We start from the raw sequence: 22637 nt of genomic DNA on the forward strand, positions 1-22637 counted from the left end.
AAGTAGTTGGAGAAAAACAGATATGTAAATATTTCCTTATATAATCTAAACTGCAAATGTATAGGTACTGAAGACACTTTCGCTTTACATGATTAAAATAACAGACTGTCTAGATCCTTAAAATGCTTTAAATATGCTATAGATGAAGAAATGCATTTACCAGTCAGTCAAGAAGAAATCCTAGGGACCAGCAGATGGCATAATGGCTACGTCGCGGGACTCCCATGTAATTGACCACAGTTTGAATTCTGGATCTGGTGGCTTAAACTCACCTGGTGTGAGTGCGTGCATACCCAAGATCCCAGAGAGGAGAACAGAGGAGAAGGGATTGCAGCATGGCCATCCCCCCCTGGGGGTGATTTCTCGCTTTCTGTCTCTCTGGTAACCGCATGCGCCCTATAGCAAAAACCTTTCAAAAAAAAAAAAAAAAAGAGAGAGAGATACTAATCCCTAAACTCTAAGATTAGACACAGTAAGTTTTATCAGTATACATTAGGTGAAACAGTCTTCTATGCAAATGCATCATGGCTTTCCTGACAACCCAATAATTTAAAGATTAAAATGAACACTTAAGGGGCCAACAGGTGGCATAGTTGTTAAAGCGCTGGACTCCCCTATGATTGATCATGGTTTGAGACCCAGACTCGGCAACTTGAAACTCACGCCAGGTGTGTGTGTGTGTGTGCATGCGCGCACGCATATGCATACCCAAAATCCCAAGAGGAGAATGGAAGAAAAAGGACTGTGGGATGGCCCATACTACGGGGAGGTAATTTCTTGCTTTCTGTCTCTCCAACATAAAGCACATGCGCTCTACCAAAATTCTCTAAAAAATAAATAAATAAATAAAAAGGGGGGAGGGGAAAAGTTATAATAGTTTAAGATTGGCCTAGAAAGAGTGGGGAACAACACTCCCAAAACCTTGAGTGGCTTAAAGAATGTTCATGCAATGTTAATATATCCTTGAACACCCACTGTATAAAATAAATGCAGTGTCTTATGTGGCTTATTTAACAAAAAAATTCCAGTCCTGGGACCAGCAGATGGAACAATGGTTACATCACTGGACTCCCACATAGTTGACTGTGGTTTGAGTCCTGGATCCTACGGCTTAAAACTAACACCGGGTGTGGGACCAGCAGATGGTGTAATAGCTATGTTGCCGGACTCCCATGTAGTCGACTGTGGTTCAAGACCCAGATCCGGTGGCTTTAACTCACGCTGGGTGTGTGTACATGTGTGCTCAAGATCCTGAGAGAATGGAGAAGAGATTGCGGTGTGGTCATCACCCTGGGGGGTGATTTCTCGCTTTCTATTCTGTCTCTTTGGCAAACACACGTGCCTTATATCAAAAATGTCTCTTAAAAAAAAAAAAAAGAGGCCGGAGCAGAAGATAGTGTAATGGTTTCATCACTGGACTCCCACATGGCCGACTGCGGTTGAAGTTCTGGACCCAGTAGCTTGAAACCCACGCTGGATGTGTATGTGTGTGCGTGTGTGCTCAATATCCTGAGAGGAGAGTGGAGAAGGGACTGGGAAGTGGCCATCTCCCTCGGAGGTGATTTCTTGCTTTCTGACTCTCTGAAGAGCCCATGTGCCCTCTAGCAAATCGTTCTTTAAAAAATAATAAATAAATAAATAAATAAATAAATAATCCAATCCTTCCCTTATTTTCCATCAAACACATTCCAACTCTCTGTTACAGAAACATAAAACATAAGTTAAAAAAAAATACATGATAAAATATTACAAATATTTAGGCTAGCTATCAATACAAAGGCTAGCCTTTGGAAGATGCCTTTAGAATACTCTTTTTGACTGCCTGATTTGAGCAAATAAGCTCTGCTACAAAAGCTAACAGCCTGGGACCAGCAGTTGGCATAGTAATGGCTTTGTTGTTGGACTCCCATGTAGTCGACCGTGGTTCGAGTCCTGGACCCGGTGGATTAAACTCACGCCAGACGTGTGTGCATGCATACGTGCCCAAGATCCCGAGAGGAGAATGGAGAAGGGACTGTGGCATGGCCATCCCCCCTGGGGGTGATTTCTCGTTTTCTGTCTCTCTCTGACATTCTGGTGAATGCTTCTGCCCTATAGCAAAAAAAAAAAAAGGAAAAGGAAAGTACTCATGATAGCACAATAAAAGTTCAAATTCCTTTTTCTGTGCTGGCTTTGGCAGCACACACACTAAGATGGGAACAGTACAGAGATCAGCGTGGCCGCTGCACAGGGATGACACGTGAATTCCTGAGGCGCTCCATACTTTCAAAAAACTAAGACACTGGGAAGACATGTGGTTCACTGTAAAATAAACAAGATTATGATAACAGATTTTTGCTATAGAGCACAAGCACTTGCTAGAGAAAGAGACAGACAGATAGAAAGCAAACCTCCCCCCCCCGTGGGGATGGTCGTGCCACAATCGTTTCTCAGCTCGCTTCTCAGGATTCAGGTCACACATGCACGAGCACCAGGTGTGAGTTTAAAGCCACTAAGTATGGGACTTGAACTGTAGTCAACTACATGGGAGTCTAGCAATGTAACCATTTCGCCATCTGCTGGTACCAAGTACAAAACTGTGAAGACAAAATTAACAAAGGGTAAAGTTCACTGCAGGTTTAATTAAAACTAAAAAAAAAAAGAAAAGAAAAGGAAAAAAGGAAAAAGTATACATAAAAGTAGTGAAAAAGAGCTCTTATTACCTGGAAAAGGGTATTTATTTATTATTTATTCATTCATTCATTTATTTTAATTTGACCGGAGACATACACACATGCAGAGATAGAGAGAGAAAGAGAGAGCAAGCCACCAGGGTCCAGGACTTGAACACAGTAAGCCATGTGGGAGTATCCAGCACCTTAACCACCACCCCACCTGCTTATTCCTGGAAAAGATTATTTTAAAGCAAGCAAGCAAAGTGACTAACCTATGGGATTACAAGTGTTCATAGGGTTAAAATAAGCAAACCTACTGCTAGAAGGAACTGTTAGAAAGCAGTAATCACAGGCCTAAGCCAATAAGAAAGCCTCCCCAGGACATTCCTTGCTGGCAGACCACATCTGTCACAGTGCTCAAATCGGGTATTTGAAGAATGCACTAATCGATAAATGTCACTGACAGAAGGGCGTGAGAGTGCAGGAACGGCCTATCCTGAAGTGCTCTAAGGTTACGATACAGACAAGCAACATCCACATCCACGCCCATTCATCCGCCCGCACACACGAGCAGTGGCAACACTCCTGAAAGATAACTTTCATTTGGTCAGTATTTTCTTACTGCTGACTTTATAGGTGGGCAGTATATATATCAGTGTGAATGCTTTCAGCTGCAAGTAATAAACATGATTTTTTTCAATATTATCTTATTAATTTTATTTACTGACTTTTTAATTTTTTTGGGGGGGCCATAGGGTGCCTTCGCTTGCCAGAGAGAGACAGAGAAAGTGAGAGGGAAAGTGATAAATCACTCCTACAGAGGAGATGGCCATGCCACAAACTCTTCTCCATTCTCCTGGGATCATGGGAACATGTAGCTTGTGTGATTTTCAAGCTACTGGGTCTGGGACTTGAACCATGGTCAGCCATGTAGGAATCCAGCGACATAACCACTATACCATCTGCTGGACCCTATTACTATTATTTTTAATTTGCTTTATAGCATGTACATTTACCAGAGAGAGACCGAGAGAAAGAAAAAGTAAGAAAGCAAGCCACCAGGTCCAGGCCCAAACTGTGGTTGGCCATATGGGAGTTCAGTGCCTTAACTTCAGGGTCACCTGGTGTCCTTAAAAGATGATTTTAAAAATTTAAAAAAAAAAAAAAAAGAAAAGAAAAAAATATTAACAAAAAAATGCATGAAAAGATGTTCAAGATCATTAGGAAACACAAATCAATTAAGAAATGAACACTATCAGGAACCAGCAGTTAGCGTAATGGCTATGTCGCTGGACTCTCATGTAGTCAACTGCGGTTCGTGTCCTGGATCCGTGGCTTAAAACTCACGCCAGATGCGTGTGCGTGCATGCCCAAGATCCTGAGAGGAGAATGGAGGAAGAAGGGATTGTGGCGTGACCATCCCCCCTGGAGGGTGATTTCTTGCTTTCTGTCTCCATGTCTCCCTGTCTGGCGAGTGCACGCGCCCTGTAGCGAAAACCTCGCTCACTCGCTGGGAGGATGTCTGTTACAAAGTAAGAAAAACAGAATAGTACAAGTATTGGTGAGCATGTGAAGAAACTGAACCCTTTTGTATTGCTGGTGTAAATGTAAAACGGGGCAGTTGCTGTAGAAAATGGTACTATGGGGGCCGGCAAGTGGCATGGTGGTTAAGGGCGCTGGACTCTCACATGGCTGACCATGGTTCAAGTCTCAGACCTGGTGGCTTGCTTTCTCACTTCCTCTCTCTCTCTCTCTGTCTCTCTCTGATCAAACTGGAAAATAATAATGATAATAATAATAAAGTTAAAATAAAATAATTCTTTATAATAAAAAGAAAAAGAAAGATAATGGTACAATGGGGCTGGCTGGTAGCACAGTGGTTATGGTGGCTGGATCCCACCTGGCCAACTGTGAGGTTCAAGTCCCAATCCAGTGGTGTGAAAACTACACTGGGGGGGACACCAAGTGACATAGTTAAGGCATTGCACTCTCATGTTGAAAATGGTTTCAGTCCCGAATCCTGCAACTTGAAACTCATGCTAGGCACGTGTTCATGTGTACCCTGAGAAGACAAAGGATTATGGTGGGGCCATCCACCCTGGCGGGTGATTTCTCCGATTACTGTCTCTTTGTCTCACAGGTGAGCCCTAAAGCAAAAATCTCCCTTCGCAAAAAAAGCAACAAACAAGAACCCAACATGTGAGGGTGTGCCCAAAATCCCAAGAGGAGGAGGAGAAGGGACAGTTGTGTGGCCATCTCCTCTGGAAGCTCACTCTCTCTCTCTTCGGAAAATACATACACCCTATATGAAAATTTATAAGAACATGGGACCAGCAGGTGGCGTGGTGGTTAAGAGGACTGGACTCCCACATAGCCGACAGTGGTTCCAGTCCCAGACATGGCAGCTTGCTTTCTTGTATTCCCTTTCTCTCTCTGGTCAAATTTAAAAATAATAGCAAATGAAATTAAATAAATAATTCATTCTTTAAAAAAACAAAAAAAAAAACAAAAAAAAACAACCTGTAAGAACACACACACAAAATAAAATGACCCAGCAATTCTACTCTGGGAATATAACTAAAAGAACTGAAAGCAGGAACTCTTAACAGATATTTATACACACTCATTCCTTACAGCATTCTCTGAAATAAAAAAACATAGAAGCAATCCATGTGTACAATGTAAACCGACTGGTACATCACAGAATGGATGAGTATGTGGTCAAAACAAAAAGATAAAAAGGCATTTACGGGAGCTAGATCCCACAGGGTCAACCATGATTCAAATACTAGCCAGAACACGTGTCGGACTCACATGAGCCTGAATTCCTAAGGGGAAGAGGAATGGAAGAAAAAGGACTGGCCCCTGGGGGGGTGGGGAGGTCTTTCTACCTGTCCCCCGCTCCCTGCAAGGGCATACACCTCTCTGGCAATTAAAAATATATATATACTGATAAATGTTAAAATATTATGAACCTTAAAAACATAATAAACCAGTTAACAAAAAAAAAGAAAAAAAAGAATGTATGATCCCACTTATAAGAGATATCGCAAGTAGTCACGTTCACAGGGATAGAAGTAGGTTGGTTGCCAGCTCGGAGGAGGGGGAGACAGTGATCGAGTGTACACAATATCAGATCTGGAAGATGAAAAATCTCCTGGGGATCAGCTGCACAATGAAGTGAATATACCCAGCATTATAATCAGAGACTGTAAAAGAGCAGCCACAACCAGAGGGCTACCTTGAGGAAGACTTTGAAGGAAGAAGAAGAAGCTGATCTTTGCTAGCAGGTGGCAAACCCCAAAACGCTTGGGAGGCAGAACTGAGTTGGGAAGGTTCTTATGTGACTTGTGTGCTGGGTGTTTCCTTCTCAACAGTTTGAATAGTTGACATGTAAATATTTTCTCAAAAATATTTAAAACCAGGGACCGGCAGGTGGTATGGTGGTTAAAGGTACTGGATTCCCACATGGCAGACTATAGTTTGAGTCCTGGACCCAATGGCTTGCTTTCTCACTTTCCTTTCTCTTTGTCTCTCTCACTAGTCAAATTAAAAAATAACAAATGGAATTAAATAAAAATAAGTAATTCTTAAAAAAATATTTAAAACCATACTGTCTCTGTTATAGAGTCACAAAACTATAACAAATATTTTAAAAGTTCTCTTTAAAATTCTTTTATAGAAATTCAGAAATTTATTTATTAACTCTCAAGAACTCTATAGAGTATGCACAAAACATTTTTAATATCTAAAGTAAATATTTGTAAAAAACTATAAATTAGTTAAAAATAAAAAAAAAAAATAAAGAGAATATACTGAACACTAATGAAGTGCATACCCAGAAAGGGTAAGATGCTATATTTTATGTTAAATGTATCTTTAACCACAATTAAAAGAATATTTAAAGGTGTGGGGGAAGGGGCCACTAGGTGCCATGGTGGTTAAAGCCGCTGGACTCCCACATGGATGGCTGACTGTGGTTCGAGTCCTGTACCCTGCGGCTCTCTTTCTCACTTCCCCCCGTCCCTCACCCTGTCCCTCTCTGGTCAAATAAATAAACAAAGTTTCGGGACCAGCAGGTGGCGTGGTGGTTAAGGCGCTGGACACTCTCACATGGCTGACCAGGGTTCAAGTCCTGAATCTGGTGGCTTGCTTTCTCACTTCCTCTCCCTCTCCCTCTCACCCTATGTCTCTCTCTGGTCAAACTAAAAAATAAATGAATGAATAAATAAAATTTTAAAAATAATAATAAAAATAAATAAAGTTTAAAATTAAAAACCAACAACAACAACAGAAAACCAGGTGTAGGAGGGAAGCGGCCTGAGTCCGGGGCTGACGACAGGTAACAGTGTGGTAACTGACCCGACCTGGACTCAGCTCCTCAGTCCTGCTCCCTCCTCACATCACGCTCCTCTAAGAGTGGGATCATGACACGATGCGCTGCCTCTGGGATGCTCTAGGCAGGTTATAGGTACCACCCCACCACTACAGAAGACTCATCCATTCCTCCTGGGCAGACTCAAACCACCGTGCACAACGCACAGGGGGTACTTGCAATGTAATATGAAAAATTCCCAAGCCCTTAAGAGACAACCACAATAAAAAAGGATCAATTAAGCGCAAACATATGTAAACATATGTAAAAGCCAAAGTGATAAAATGGAAATAGACTATGACTATTTGCAAAAAATCCTTAGAACTAGCAACCTTTGTTAGTCTTACTTACATACATAACTCTTTCCTTATTTTTAAAGTGATAGCTAGTTATTTCTACTTATTACTTTTTAATTTGATGAGCAAGAGAAAGAAATGGAGAAAGCAAGCCTCCAGGTACAGGACTTAAACCACAGTTGGCCATGTGGGAGTCCAGCATCTTAAGCACACCACCTGACAGTCCTAATTATTTCTAATTAATGGCAAAGTGCTTCAAACTTACTTCTGCATTACATCCTTAAATCTCAAAATACTCACCTCCACCAAACTCTTTTGAACGAGACGTAGCACACGACTCAGTAATGCCATTCTCAAAGTGACCACCTTCATAACACTGTAAGAAAAAGCAACAAGGTTTACAAAGGAATGGAAAATAAACCCTTTGCCTTAAAAGCCAAAACCAGAATTGTTTAATGGTAGATATAGAATTATGGCTGCTTTTTGGCAATTAAAAGAAAAACATGATAACAATAAAGACTGATTAGAAACAGCAAGGAATAGTGCATTAGATACAGAAACAGACTCAAGAAAACTCAGGTCCATTGGGTATTCCTTTTTTTGGGGAGAAATTTTTGCTACAGGGTGTGTGTGCTTGCTAAAGAGACAGACAGAAAGTGATAAATCATCCCCTACAGGGGATGGCCATGCCACAATCCCCTCTCCTCCATTCTTCTCGGGATTTTGGAAACACATGCACACATGCCCCGCCTGCCTGGGGTTTGGGATTCAACTCTCAGTCAACCACGTTGGAGTCCATTAACATCACCAGTCAGTTATCTACTGGGCCTATTAGGTATTCTTTTAAAAAAAAAGAAAAAAGAAAAAAAAAAGAAAAAGAAAAAGAAAAAAAAAGCTGCTCTGCCTATAAGGCGGTCCTTCTATCTTCTCTGTTCCACAACAATTCTCCCATCTTAGAGGAAGGAATTAAACCATGCACGTGTCCCACCCCGGGGCTTGCCACCTTCAGGGTAGTCTGCTCTGTACATTTTTCTTAATAAACCTGTGTGTACCCTCAACAACTACAAAACAGAAGAAATGAAACAAACTTCATCCAGCAATTCTCAATATATAAAACAGATAAAAATGTTATTCTGATTAAAATGGGAACGAGAAACCCTGCCTGCCCACATCCCGTTGACTCTCTATTCCAACTCACCCTTCATTTAAAATTCTCCTGGGACCACCAGGTAGCATGGTGGTTGGGGCACTGGACACTTACACATGGCCAACCATGGTTCGAGTCCTTTACCTAATAGTTTGCTTTGTCACTTTCTCTTACTCTCTATCTCTCTCTGATCAAAATTTTAAAAAATGAATAAATAAAATTAAATAAATAATTTTTTAAAAACAAAACAAAACCTCCTCCCAGGACTAGTAGATGGTGTAGCACTTATGTCACTGGACCTCCACGTGGACCAAGGTTGGAGTCCCAGACTCAGTGGATTTTGAAAACACACCAGATGCGGGAGCGTGTGTACACAAGACCCCGAGGGGAAGGGGAGAGAAGGGACTGTGGTGTATAGCCATCCTGGAGAGTGACTACTAACTTTCCCTCTCACTGTCTAAGGTGAGCATGAGTGCCCTGTGGCAAAAACTTAAAAAACAATCCTCCCTGGGGCTAGCTGGTGGCCTGGTGGCTGAGGTGCTCGACTCCCACACAGCCAAAAAGGGTTCAAGTCCTGGACCTGGTGACTGGCTTTCTCACTTTCTCTTTCATTCTCTCCCTAAGGTTGAATTAAATAATGATAATAACAAATAAGATTTCTTCAAAAAAAAATAAAAGTATCCTAAAAATTATACATGGGCATAGAAAGGGTAACTACTAGAATTAATAAAGACTTGGGGCTGGTAGGTGACATGGTAGTTAAAGGTGCTGGACTCCCACATGGCCAACAGTGTTCTAGTCCTGGACCTGGTGGCTTGCTTTCTCACTTTCCTGATCTCTCTCTAGTCAAATGAGAATAAATGAATGACGGGCCAGCAGGTGACACGGTAGTTTAAGGGCACTGGACTCCCACATGGCTGATGGCAGTTTGAGTTCCAAACATGGCAGCGTACATCCTTCACTTCCCCCCCTCCCTCCCTCTCTCTCTTTTGTTTTGTCTTTCTCTGGTCAAATTAAAATCAATCAATCAATCAAATTAAACAAAATAATTCTTTTTTGGGGGGAGAGGGTTTTTGCTATAGGGCACGTGCGCTCGCCAGAAAGAGAGACAGAAAGCGAGAAATCACCCCCCAAGGGGGATGGCCACGCCGCAATCCCTTCTCCATTCTCCTCTCGGGATCTTGGGCACACATGCACACGCGCCTGGCATGAGTTTTAAGCCACCGGGTCTGGGATGCAAACCGCGGTCGACTACGTGGGAGTCCAGCGACATAGCCATTACACTAACTGCTGGTCCCAACAAAATAATTCTTTAAAAAAATAAAAGAATGAATAAAATTTAAAAAGAATTCTTTAAAAAAATAGAAGTCAATGGACCAGTAGATGGCATAGTGGCTACGTGGCTGAACTCCCACATACTCGACCATGGTTTGAGTTCTGACCCCACGCCTTGAAACTGACACTGGGCAAATGTGCCCGAAACCACAAGAGGAGAACGGAAGACAAGGAATTACAGTGTGAACATCCCGCGAACGGGGTGATTTCTTGCTTTCTGTCTGTCTTGCACGTACACCCTATAGCAAAAATCTCTTTTTTTGAGAGGTTTTAGCTACAGGGCCCATGTACTCGCCAGAAAGACAGAGAGAAAGAGAAAGCGAGAAATCACTCCCACAGGGAGGATGACCAAGCCTCAAGGCTCCTCCATTCTCCTCTAGGGATCTTGGGCACACACGCACATGTGCCCGACATGAGTTTAAGCCACTAGGTCCAGGACTCGAACCACAGTCTACTACATGGGAATCCAGTGACATAGCCATTACACCAACTGCTGGTCCTGCAAATATTTCTCTTAATAATAATAATAATAAAGAAGAAACAGACAAAAAAAGTCACACTATAGAAATAAAAATCTATCTGTTGAGCTTAGAATAAAAAGACCACAGAACTTTGCAGAGCCTTAGAGGATGAGACGTAGCACCTCGTGCCTTAATTCACATACAGTCTGTGTCTCTGTACTAAACCAGTGCGTCCTCTCCACGTGCCACCTCCACAGGTAGTCCCTACTTCGCTAACCTACTCATCAATGTATCCAGAGACAGGGTAGCACACGTGGTCACATAAATGAGTCATTACTTCAACTACATGGCTACGTATAGCTCAGAGTACCCAAGAACGAGGTTGACCAACTCAAATGGCAGCATGGACTCTTGAAACAGAGAGGAGGTCGTTTTTCTTTGGTTTGGTGGTAGTAGTCACAGGCAACCCTCAATTTACTCTTATTCCATGATTATATCTAATGAGAACCCTTCTCTCTGAAGAGCTAAAACTCAACAGTGACAGAGAGCTGTGATCATTTCAGCTAGTGCTTAGAGAGATCAGAAATGGGGATGGAGCGGGATGCAAAGAGCTGTAAGCAGCCAGGCATGCCCATGCCCCATTGGGGAGAGTCCTCTCTCTCCTGAATACATACACTCTCTAACCAAAAAACAAACAAACAGAGGGAGATAGGGGGATGAGTGAAAGTGGGAAAGATGGAGAGGTGGGGAGGCGAGAGCTTTTTTCTTATTTCTTCTCACCAAACGGTGTTAAATCGATTGGACACCAAATAAGGGAAACTAATTTACAAATTAACTTCAAAATTCCATCTTAAAAATTTAAGACGGATATGAAATCCAAAAGCACAAAGCTCCTAAAAGAAACCATACAGGATAATGAAGATTTCTGGATTGAGACACAAAAAATATTGATCTCAAAAGAAAAATAATAAACTTAGAAAAACATACTTAGGCCCTCCCCAAAGCCTGCTGGTTAAGGAAGCCAGATCCCACACAGCCTTCTTGGAGTCCCAGGCCTGGCAGGCTGAAAACACCAGGCACGTGTATGTGTCCAGAGCACCAGCAGGCGAGACGAGGAGATAAGGCAAGCGAGGCGAAAGGGCTGGGCTTGACAGACCATGCTGTTGGGTATAGCCCGCGTCAGAAGCTACTCAGCTTAAAATAAGCACTCTCACATGCACCTACTGGCATTTAAAAACAAAAAACTAAGGCAGCATGCTGACCCAGCCGGCAGAGCACTCTATCAGTGAATTTCTAACCCTTACTACCAGTCACCCTGCACGTACAAGGGAGACAAAGGGGTGAATCTAGAGGGCCGACTAGCAACACACACTGAGTTGTTTCTCAGGAATAAAGGCTAAAAGAGTTCAATAAATGCCTGGGTCAGTCCATGGGCTGGTGGTTACATGAGCTGGTTCTCACGTGGCCAAATGCAGTTTAATTTTGGGCCAAGCGGCTTGACAAACACACCAAATGCATGTGTATGCATGTCTAAAATTCCAAAAGTAGAAAAAGATGGAGGAGAAAGAATTGTGGTGTGATCATTCCCCGTGGGGGAACATTTCTTGTTTTCCCTCTCTCTCTGTCTCTCTCTAGAGAAGGCATGTGTTCCTACACTATGTTTTTCTTAATTAACACACACACACACACACACACACACACACACACACACAAACCCAACTAAAATATGAAATCTGAAATGCCAACTTTCTAGATAGTGGGTATACCAAAAGAAGAAGAGTAAAGGCATAGAAGAGGTATTTTATGAAATATTATCTGAAACGTGGGACCAGCAGATGGTATAATAGTTACATTGTTGGATTCACATGTAGTCAACCAAGGTTCGAGTCCTGAACATGTGCTCTGGGTGCATGTGCATACATGCCCAAAATCCCAAGAAGAAAATGCAGGAGAAGCCACTGCGGTGTGGCCATCCCCCCTGGGGAGGGTGGGTGTGATTTCTCACATTTCTGTCTCTGTCTCTCTAGCGAGCACACCTCCCCTTCAGCAAACTTCTCTATAAAACAAAACAAACAAACAAACAAAAACCTGAAACTTTCCCAAGTCTGGAGACATTCAGACTCAGGAAATATTAACAAAAGAGAAAGAGATTCAACATAAGATCTTTTCCAAGGCACATCATAGTGAAAATATCAAAATTCAAAGACAACATTTTAATAATGAGAGAAGCATCAAAGTTAATTTTTAAGAATTTATTATTATTGGGTTATTGAAAAAGTAATGATATATTTTTGCACAGAAAAACATAGATAAGAGGCCAGTAGATGGCATGATAGTTACATCACTGGATGCCCACATAGCTGACAATGGTTTTGGGTCCCAGACCCACTGGCTTAAAAATCATACCAGGTATATGTGCATGGTGCCAAAAATCTCAAGAGGAGAATAGAGGAAAAGAAGCTGCAGTGCGGCCATCCCATTTACTCTTCCCGTTTCCCTCTAGCTACTGTATGTGCTCTATAGCTATATATATATATATATGACAAAATAATAAAGTATACTTTAAAATATTTTTAGCTTATAAATTAGGCACAGGAAGATGAACCACAATAACAATATCCTATAGTAAAGTTATGTGTGGTTTCTCTCTCAAAAACATTGTACTGTACTGTAGTCACCAGAACAGAGCTAACCTGTCCTTCAAGGCTTTATGCTCTGTGTCTTTTTTTTTTCTTTTTTATCTTTTTTTTTTTTTTTTTTTTACATTTTCTTGGTTTTCGTTTTTGATTTAGGGTACATCTGTTTGCGGGGGAAAAGAAGTGAGGAATCACCCCTCGGCGGGATGGCCACACAATAGCCATTTCTCCTCTCCTCTCCTCCTGGGATTCGGCATACATACAACACATGCCTGGAGGGCACGGATCTCAAACCACACAGTAGGCCATGCGAGATCTAGTCACCCTACCGTCTGCACCACGGCTAGACCAACGGCGTCCACTCTCATCTGTTTTGTAAACGCAGGTTCTGCCGGGAGTCTTTTCAGTGGCATAATTTCCTCAAAACTGAAGACCTGCTTAGACGCTGTACTTTCTCCCCAGCCAGCTCAACCGCCGGGAATGTGGCAGCAGCTCCTTGTTGGGCAGATGCTGGCAGCCTCTCCACTGACTTTTACATTTCTCAGACCAAATCTCGCCCGGGTGTCTGTGACGACCCCTTACTTGCAGTAAACAGCTTCGTGTCACTCATTTCAGGGGATCCCTCACTTTAATCTTCAGACTCAGCCATCAATAATATACAACACCGCCGTCAACAGGGATAGGTTTTCTCCTTTTCTTAATTGCCAGAAGGCACACATGCTTGTCAGAGAGATGGAGAGGCAGAGAAATAGAGAAAGCACAGTCCCATTACAATCCCTTCCCCTCCATTTCTCTATCCTGCCGGGCCTTTGGACAAGCATGCACCTGACATGTTTTTCAAGCTGCAGGGCTGGAATATGAAGCATAGTAGGCCATGAGGAATATGGCTCCCTTAACTGCTAGGCCATCAAGCCAGCCTGGAGCGCTTTTTCTGTTCATGTCTTCCATCTACAAATTCAATGCCTTCTCCACCTTATCTGAGCACGTAATGCACACGGTGGGAATACAGCTACAGCAGTTTATAACAACCTAGTAGGATTTCTATTACGTTCTTCATCATTTCTCAGAAGATTCATTCCTACCATGGATCTTATCAACCTCAGCGTACGATTTTGTTCATTGCCCGGTTTTTATTTTTTGGAGCTTTTTGCTATAGGGCGCATGTGCTCGCCAGAAAGACAGAAAGCGAGAAATCACCCCTCGGGGGGATGGCCATGCTGCAATCCCTTCTCCATTCTCCTTTCGGGATCTTGGGCACGCACACACATGTGCCTGGTGTGAGTTTAAGCCTAAGGGCCCAGGATTCGAACCACGGTTGACTACATGGGAATCCAGAGATATAGCCATTACACCAACTGCTGGTCCCATCCCCCCCCCCTTTTTTGGAGAGGTTTTTTTTTTTTTCTGCTATAGTATGCGTGTGCTCACCAGAAAGACAGAGAGAGACAGAGAAACAGAAAGCGAGAAATCACCCTCCAAAGGGGATGGCCACGCTGGAATCCCTTCTCCTCTAGGGATCTTGGGCACGCATGCACACGCGCCTGGCGTGAGTTTTAAGTCACCAGATCCAGGATGTGAACCGCGGTCGATTACATGGGAATCCAGTGACATAGCCATTACACTAACTGCTGGTCCCAACCCCCTTTTGTTTAAAAAAAAAAAAAAAGAATTATTTAACTTTATTTATTATTTTATAGTTTGATCAGAGACAGAAAGAGAAACAAGGGAAAGTGAGAAAGCAAGTCACTAGGTCCAGGACTTGAACTGTGATCAGTCATGTGCAAGTTTAGCACCTTTAACCACCATGCCACCTGCCAGCCCTGTTTATTCCTTAAGCTGACAATTTTCACCTTTGAAGTTAAAGGAAGCACTTCACAGCGTCTCTTCGCCAGTACTCCCAATCTTACACAATGGGACTGTTATGGAATAAAGGCTACTCAACACAAGCACAGCAACACAGGGCCAGCTGACCTGCTGACTGGTGGCTCCCGAGGGACTACCGCCTCGGCAGAGCACACAGGGTGGTGCACAGCTGGACCATGGAAGGCTCACGTGGGTGGGCCAGGGGGAGACGTTATCTGGCCGCTCAGGACACTATGCAATTTAAAATAATTTAAAACTTAGGAACTGCTCATCTTTACAATTCTCATTTAATATTTTTGAATCCCATTTGTCCACAGATAACCAAAAATAAAAAAACCAAAACCTATAACGAGGGAGGACTACTGGACTTGTGTACATTAGTGATATAAATACTACTAAAATAGCTGTTTCCTAAAATTCAATATTTTGTGATTTTAAACCAATTTTAAAATAAAAAAATATACCTTTTTAGAAAGGCCAAGGTCCCCCTTCTTGGGCATAAATCCAGGGTCTAAATCATTGGATTCAAGCAGTTTCTTAGTAGGTTTTCTTTGACGCTTACTTTCATAATTTCCTGAAATGCATGTAATTTTTCATTAGGTCATTTAAAAATTGAGAACAAGCTCATTTTTAAAAACCTACATATCACACAAAATGAGTCACAATATAGTTCATGTTTACTTCATCATCTTACAGGGAAAGGTAAATACGAATTTTGTTTATTTTAGAGTATTACTTAATATAAAATAAGTAATAGTTCTCAATGAAGATAAAAACTATTATAAAGATATTTTTATGTCAGAGTATGTATGCATAAAAGTATGTTTATAATATCCAAATAAATAAAAAGAGAAATCAAAATGATAGAACTGGGGGCCGGTAGGTGACATGGTAGCTAAGGCATTGGACTCCCACGTGGCTGACTACAGTCGAGTCCTGAACCTAGCAGCCTGCTTTCTTAATTTCCCTTTCTCTCTCTCTCAGTTGCTCTGTGGTCAAACTTTAAAAAAAAAAAAAAAAAAAACAGACAACATATAAAATTAAATAAAAACATTGTTTAAAAATTGAGAACAAGCTCATTTTTAAAAACCTACATATCACACAAAATGAGTCACAATATAGTTCATGTTTACTTCATCATCTTACAGGGAAAGGTAAATACGAATTTTGTTTATTTTAGAGTATTACTTAATATAAAATAAGTAATAGTTCTCAATGAAGATAAAAACTATTATAAAGATATTTTTATGTCAGAGTATGTATGCATAAAAGTATGTTTATAATATCCAAATAAATAAAAAGAGAAATCAAAATGATAGAACTGGGGGCCGGTAGGTGACATGGTAGCTAAGGCATTGGACTCCCACGTGGCTGACTACAGTCGAGTCCTGAACCTAGCAGCCTGCTTTCTTAATTTCCCTTTCTCTCTCTCTCAGTTGCTCTGTGGTCAAACTTTAAAAAAAAAAAAAAAAAAAAAAAAACATATAAAATTAAATAAAAACATTGTTTTTTAAAAGGCAGAACTGTCATGATGGCCGCCGACTGAAAGGGAGGACAGAGAAGAAGTGCAACGGAGCCTGAGCACGAGGCGAAGTGGGCCAGCACCGATCTGTATTCCCCTACGTAGATAAAGCCACTGTCTACTTGCAGCATTTGTTTAAGTACGATATAAAAGAGTCTAATAGTAGGATGCGGCACACGAGAGGTACAGAAATAGCAGCTAACTTCGCTATTCTTTTAATGGACTTTCTGGGCCCAGCTGCACTGTGCAAGTGGCAGGAAGCTGCCACATGATGCTGGAGCTGCAGTGAAGGCCCAAGGTCAGATGCCAGACCAGCCTGGCACCGTTAGGACAGTGCTGGCCTCTGGTCCTAGCTAACTTACACCAGCTAGGGCAGGAGGACTGCAACATAGTGAGACCTTGCCGAAAACAGGAGGTGACCTCAAGCAGTTCATGGAAAAATGGAATAAAGTACGAGTTTATTTTGGTGCAAAAATATGTACTTTCTATGGGCGTTTTGAAGACCTCTGCACCTATCCCTATCCCTATATCTTACAAAAGAAAAAAGAGGAAAAAACTGGTTTTGATTCTGCCTCACTTGATTAAGTACAAGTAGGTCTCTTTTTTTTTTTAAGTTAGAAACAATAACATCTTAATTTACTTTTGGAAATATATCTCCAAAATTTAAAGGGCTACAGAAGAGAAGGCATCTTCTGATTCTTTGGCTAATCCCAATATTCAATGGTCAAAAGGAAGAATTAGGCAATATGCTCAGATCCAACTCTCCCCAGGGAACAAGTACACAGAGAAACAAGAGTGCAGAGTCACGGGAATCGATATCCAAGAAATATTTATGCTTCTTAGTGGCTGCCTGTGAGTCAGGTGCATAACGTGCTATATCATCATCTTTGTTTTATAAATGACGTAACAAGTGCAGAGTCAAACACCTTCCTAAGAAACACACGCACGGTGATGCAGCACCGGAAGCACAGGCCTCAGTGCTTCCTCTGCTACTAAGCACTCCCCAAACCTGGTCATCACGGCTGCTGATTCCCAACCTGGCTGACCAACAATCATGAAGGACAACGGGGCAAAGAGACCAGTTTCTAAAAACATGTCTTCTGGGCAGAGTGCCAGAAATCAACTTGTGGTCAGTGACTAGGCCCCATTAGCTGGCATTTTAGGGATTTCTCAGGACAAAAGTGGATACTTTATTGCATACAATGTTGGCTTTTGGATCAAAACATACTAAAATCTCCTGCTTCCTCTAACCCTATGTCCGCCTACACCCTGAGACACCATCCCCACCTTACCTGGTGTTTTTACTAGTAACTCCTCAGACTCAAGGGCAGGCCGTGGAGAGACTTCCGGAGCCACAGGCACAGACAAGGTCAACTGTGGCAACTCAGCATGTCCACCTCCAAGTTCTGACTGAGCCAAAGGCCCCTCCAAAAATGGAGCCTCCCTTTCAAGAACTGGAGGTTCTTCTTTGGTTGAAATCAAAGAACTCTCGTCCACCTGTTTGTTTTGACCACTAGATCGACATCGGGCTAGAAGGTTTTCTTCTTCAGAGCGGGAACTTACCTACGAAAAAAATATAGAGCCCACATGCCGAAACAGTTATAATGTGAGAGACAAACAACAGTGCACTTAAAAAGAAGGAAATTCTGAAACACGCTGCAACGTGGGACCCTGAACGTAACTCTAAAGAAGAAGAGCCAGACTCTGAAGAAGCAGTACCATCTGATTCCACATACATGCGGTATCGAGAAGAGTAAAATCTGTAAAGACGAGTAGCAGAATGGTAGCTGCAAGGGGCTAGCGGAAAAGGGAGCTATCTATTTCTTCATGGATACCGAGATTCAGTGCGGGCAGATGAAAATGTTGTAGATAGATGATGGTGACAGTTACTATCAATGTTACTCCACTTAGTATCATAGACCTGTACATTGACAACAGGTTAAATGGCAAATTGTCTAAGAAGCATATTTTAAAAAGAAAAATATGGAGTTGGCTGAGATATCTTGAAGCTATATCAAAAGGCCATCATGGAGGCCAGAAGGTGGCATAGTGGCAAAGGTGCTGCTCTCCCATGTGGTTGATGACGGTTCCAGTCCCAGATGCTGCAGCATGAAACACATTGGCGCGTGTGTGTGCTTGCCAAAATCCTGACGAGAGTAGAGTAAAGGGATTGTGGTGTGGCCATTCCCCCTGGGGAATGATTTCATGCTTTCTGTCTCTCCATCTCTGTCTCTCCAGCTTACATACACGCCTGGAGTTAATGATGAGTTAATGAAAAAGTTTACAGTTTACCAGCTAAACAGTAGAGGAAATATTGTGATAAAATCTGAAAATAATTTTCTAATATCAAATGAAGTTACTGACGTAAGCAAAGAACTTTGATGTTTTTAAAATCATCACACAGGGTTAACCCTGTGACTTGGTGGGTAAAGCAATGGATCCCACACAGCTGACACTGAGGTTTCCGTCCTAAAACCAGCTGCTTGAGAAACAAGCCAGGTCCATGTGTATGTGTGCCCCAAATCTCAACCAGCTGGAGCTAAGGACGAGAAGGGACTGCAGTGTGACCACTCCCACACTGGGTGTTATCTCCGTTCCTGCTCTCTCAGGTGAGTACATACGTCCTCTAGCAAATATGTTTTTAAAAAATCAGCAGAGAAATGGCTGATGGGGAACAGGGCATTGTTTTGGAACCGAAGTAATTACACACGTGCTGCTTTAGATCAAAAGGAGTAAAATATAACTTCAAAGAGATGAACTGGTCAGCAACTTAGACTACTAGACACTATGACCTTTATTTTTAGAGAGATTTTTGCTATAGGGTACATGAGCTCGCCAGAAAGACGGACAGAAAGCGAGAAATCACCCCCCCAGGGAGGATGGCCATGCCACAATCCTTTCTCCTCCATTCTCCTCTCAGGATCTTGGGAATGCATGCACACGCACCTGGCGTAATTTAAGCCACTGGGTCCGGAACTCGAACTGCAGTCAATTACATGGGAGTCCAGTGACACAGCCATTATGCCAACTGCTGGTCCCGATACTATGCATCTGCTAATGTCATACATTATATAACACAGTATCTGTGTAAAATTGTCTACTTAAAAATATTAAACTTGAAACTATCAAACTGATAAATCTAACATTCAGTAAGAGAGAACAAGAGAGGGCAAGTCATTGGTGTGTTGGTCAGGGCAGCTGGGTCCCACATGGCTGACCATGTAGTTTGAGTTCCTGACCCGGAGGAGTGAAAAACACATCAGTAATGTGTGCATGTAAGCCCAGAATCCTGAAAGGAGAGAATAACGGAGGAGAAGGGATTACGGCATGATCATCCACCTCGACGGGGGAAATATTTTCTCTTCCTTCTTGCTCCCTCTGAGGCAGCACACACAGCCACTGGCAAACATTTTTAAAAGAAAGGGAATGTGAGACATAAGAAACAAGCTGAGACAACCAGATGGCGAAATGGTTACGTTGCTGAGCTTCCACGTAGTCAATCTTGATTCGAGTCCTGGAGCTGGTGGCTTGAAACTCATGCTAGGCACATGTGTGAGCATGCACAAGGTCCCAATAGAAGAACTGAGAAGAAGGGATTGCAGTGTGGTCATCCCCTCTGGGTGATTTCTCGCTTTCTGTTTCTCTGTCTCTCAGGGGCAAGTGCACACATTCTATAGCAAAAATCTCACTCAAAAAAAGAGAGAGAGAAAGAGAGAGAAACAAGCTAAGAGATATCTACGAAGGCGAAATTACATAAATCTAGAAAGTGAAGACTTTATATAAGACTTTATATATCATTTGTTTTGCTTATATATATATATATATATACACACACACACATATATATGCACACACACTAATGGACATACATGTATGTAAATAAATAGACTCGATTTATTTATTTATGGGCTATTCTTGGGGCCAACAGGTGGCATGATAGTTAAGGCACTTAAAACACACATTGCTGAGAACACAATTCAAGTCCTGGACCCAACAATTTAAAACACATGTCAGGTATATGTGCATACACGCCCCAAATCTTGAGAAGCAGAATGAAGAGGAATTGTGCGATCCCCCTAGGGAGTGATCTCTCACTTTTCCTCTCCTTATCTCTGGCAAGAGCGTGTGCCGTATGGCAAAAGAAACTTAAAAGGACTAGTCTGCATTTAAAGAACTTCTGGTCCTCGAATGTATTCAAGTGTATGGAAATCAAAGATAAAGGTTAGGAAATACTGGGGAAATTTGAGTGAAAACCAGTATTAAGTAAGCTTATTGTATAAGATGTGAAAATGTTGGGACCAGCAGTTAGCATAATGGCTATGTCGCTGGGCTCCCATGTAGTCGACCACGGTTTGCGTCCCGGACCTGGTGGCTTAAAACTCACACTGGGCGCATGTGAGTGCATGCCCAAGATTCCGAGAGGAGAATGGAGGAGAAGGGATTGCGGCGTGGTCATCCCCCTTGGGGGTGATTTCTCGCTTTCCGTCTCTCTATCTCTCTTTGTCTTTCTGGTGAGCGCACGCGCCGTATAGCGAAAACCTCTCCAAAAAAAAAAAAAAAAAGATGTGAAAATGTTAAATTGGTTATGAAAAAAATGTTCTAACTTTTAGAGGTGCATAAGTATTTAGGGGTAGATTATCAAAATGTCTCTAAGACTGGCCTCATGGCCCAGTGCTTAAGGAAGCTGGATCCTTTGTAGCTGAACACAAACAGAACCCTGGCTCTGGTGACATGAAAAACATGCTGGGTATGTATGCATGCATGCCCCAAATCCCAACAGTACAGAGAAGGAAATGCGGCATAACCACACACCACTGGGGGTGCTATCTCCCTCTCCTGTGTCCCTCTAACAAGTAAAAATAAAACTTTCTGATTTATTTTAAAATACTTCTGAATAAATGAACCAGACTTTTTGGGGGTTTTTTTGGAAAAGTTTTCACAATAGGGCGCGTGCGCTCGCCAGACAGACAGAGAGAGACATAGAGACAGAAAGCGAGAAATCACCCCCCAGGGGGGATGGTCACGCCGCAATCCCTTCTCCTCCATTCTCCTCTTGGGACCTTGGGCACGAACGCACACGCACCCAGCATGAGTTCTAAGCCACCAGGTCTGGGACACGAACCATGGTCGACTACGTGGGAGTCCAGTGACATAGCCATTATGCTAACTGTTGGTTCCCATAAATGAACCAAACTTTAAAATACAATAAATTTGGTAGCAATCTTTGTTTTAAAAATTAGGCTCAAACTATTATTTTTAAATGCTGAGTTTTCTATTTCACATTAAATCCTAAAAATATTTCTATGTCATTAAATACGCTTTGAAGCAAAGGAGGCATAAAATACACAGAGAGCTAACACACAATAGACTCAATATTACATTTCCTTAGTAATAACTACATGCTATGTGCTAGATTACAAGCACTGGATTGAAACTGAAGAAGCGAGATCCCAGTTAAGAAAACAACTATCTCATGATGATAAAAAAACATGATATTGAAGGAATACTGCCATTTCCTAAAAGGATGAATGAAAGTCTGCTGGAATGTGGGAACATACCTTGTGCACCTGTTCCTGTGCCTTCTTTTGTTTTTTCTTAGGAGCAAATATCTGATCATATTCTTCTGTATATTCTAGAAGCCACTTGCTTGGCTTCCTAAGACGTTTCTTCTCTGACCGCATAGCTGCGAGAAGAGAAAAATTTTCAGGAATAATTAAAAAGGTAGAAAAATTACCGCTGTATTGATGACACTACCCCCATTATACCAAAGACAATGAGATAGAAAGCCACCGCAAAAACGATGCTGGCTCTAGCCCCAAGAGGCTCAAAATTTGCTATGCTTTTTCACGTATAGAAGTTGAGAGGGGGACCAGCAGTTGGTGTAATGGCTACGTCGCTGGACTCCCATGCAGTCAAGCACGGTTCAAGTCCCAGACCTGGTGGTTTTAAACTCACACCAGGTGCATAGGCGTGCATGTCCAAGATACTGAAAGGAGAATGGAGAAGGGATTGAGGTGTGCCCATCCCCCCTGGGGGGTTATTTCTCACTTTCTGTGTCTCTCTGTCTTTCTGGCCAATGCACGCACCCTACAGCAAAAACCTCTTAAAAAAAAAAAAAAAAGTTGAGAGGAAGAAGGAAGACGGAGAGGCTTCTTTCGTTGAGAGGAAGAGGGAAGACGGAGAGGCTTCTTTCCCTGCACACGAGCACACACACACAAAACATACACACAGCCCATTACAATTCCAGGAAAAGGGGACCAGCAGCTAGCAAAATGGCTATATCGCTGGATTCCCACGTAGTCAACCGTGGTTCGCGTTCCGGACCCAGTGGCTTAAAAAAACTCATGC

General features: G+C 42.3%; 1 protein-coding gene and 1 non-coding gene across 4 annotated transcripts in view; one reads left to right on the top strand and one right to left on the bottom strand.

Annotated features, from left to right (window-relative positions):
- The window catches only part of NSD1 (nuclear receptor binding SET domain protein 1), a 140835-nt gene that overhangs the window by 48661 nt on the left and 69537 nt on the right, over positions 1–22637 (bottom strand). For all 3 annotated transcript variants that reach the window (XM_006158871.3, XM_006158872.3, XM_014591740.1), the window contains 4 exons: positions 21848–21972; positions 17582–17852; positions 15232–15341; positions 7626–7701 (listed from right to left, as the gene is read on the bottom strand). In XM_006158871.3, coding sequence (XP_006158933.1) covers positions 7626–7701; positions 15232–15341; positions 17582–17852; positions 21848–21972 — 582 coding nt within the window. The remainder of the gene's footprint in view (positions 1–7625; positions 7702–15231; positions 15342–17581; positions 17853–21847; positions 21973–22637) is intronic.
- LOC114009750 (U6 spliceosomal RNA) lies at positions 2164–2267 on the top strand. The gene has a single exon (XR_003551143.1). It is a non-coding gene; the product is annotated as a U6 spliceosomal RNA (small nuclear RNA).

Source organism: Tupaia chinensis, unplaced genomic scaffold, assembly GCF_000334495.1.
Source record: "Tupaia chinensis unplaced genomic scaffold, TupChi_1.0 Scaffold000612_1, whole genome shotgun sequence".
Classification (NCBI taxonomy): domain Eukaryota; kingdom Metazoa; phylum Chordata; class Mammalia; order Scandentia; family Tupaiidae; genus Tupaia; species Tupaia belangeri.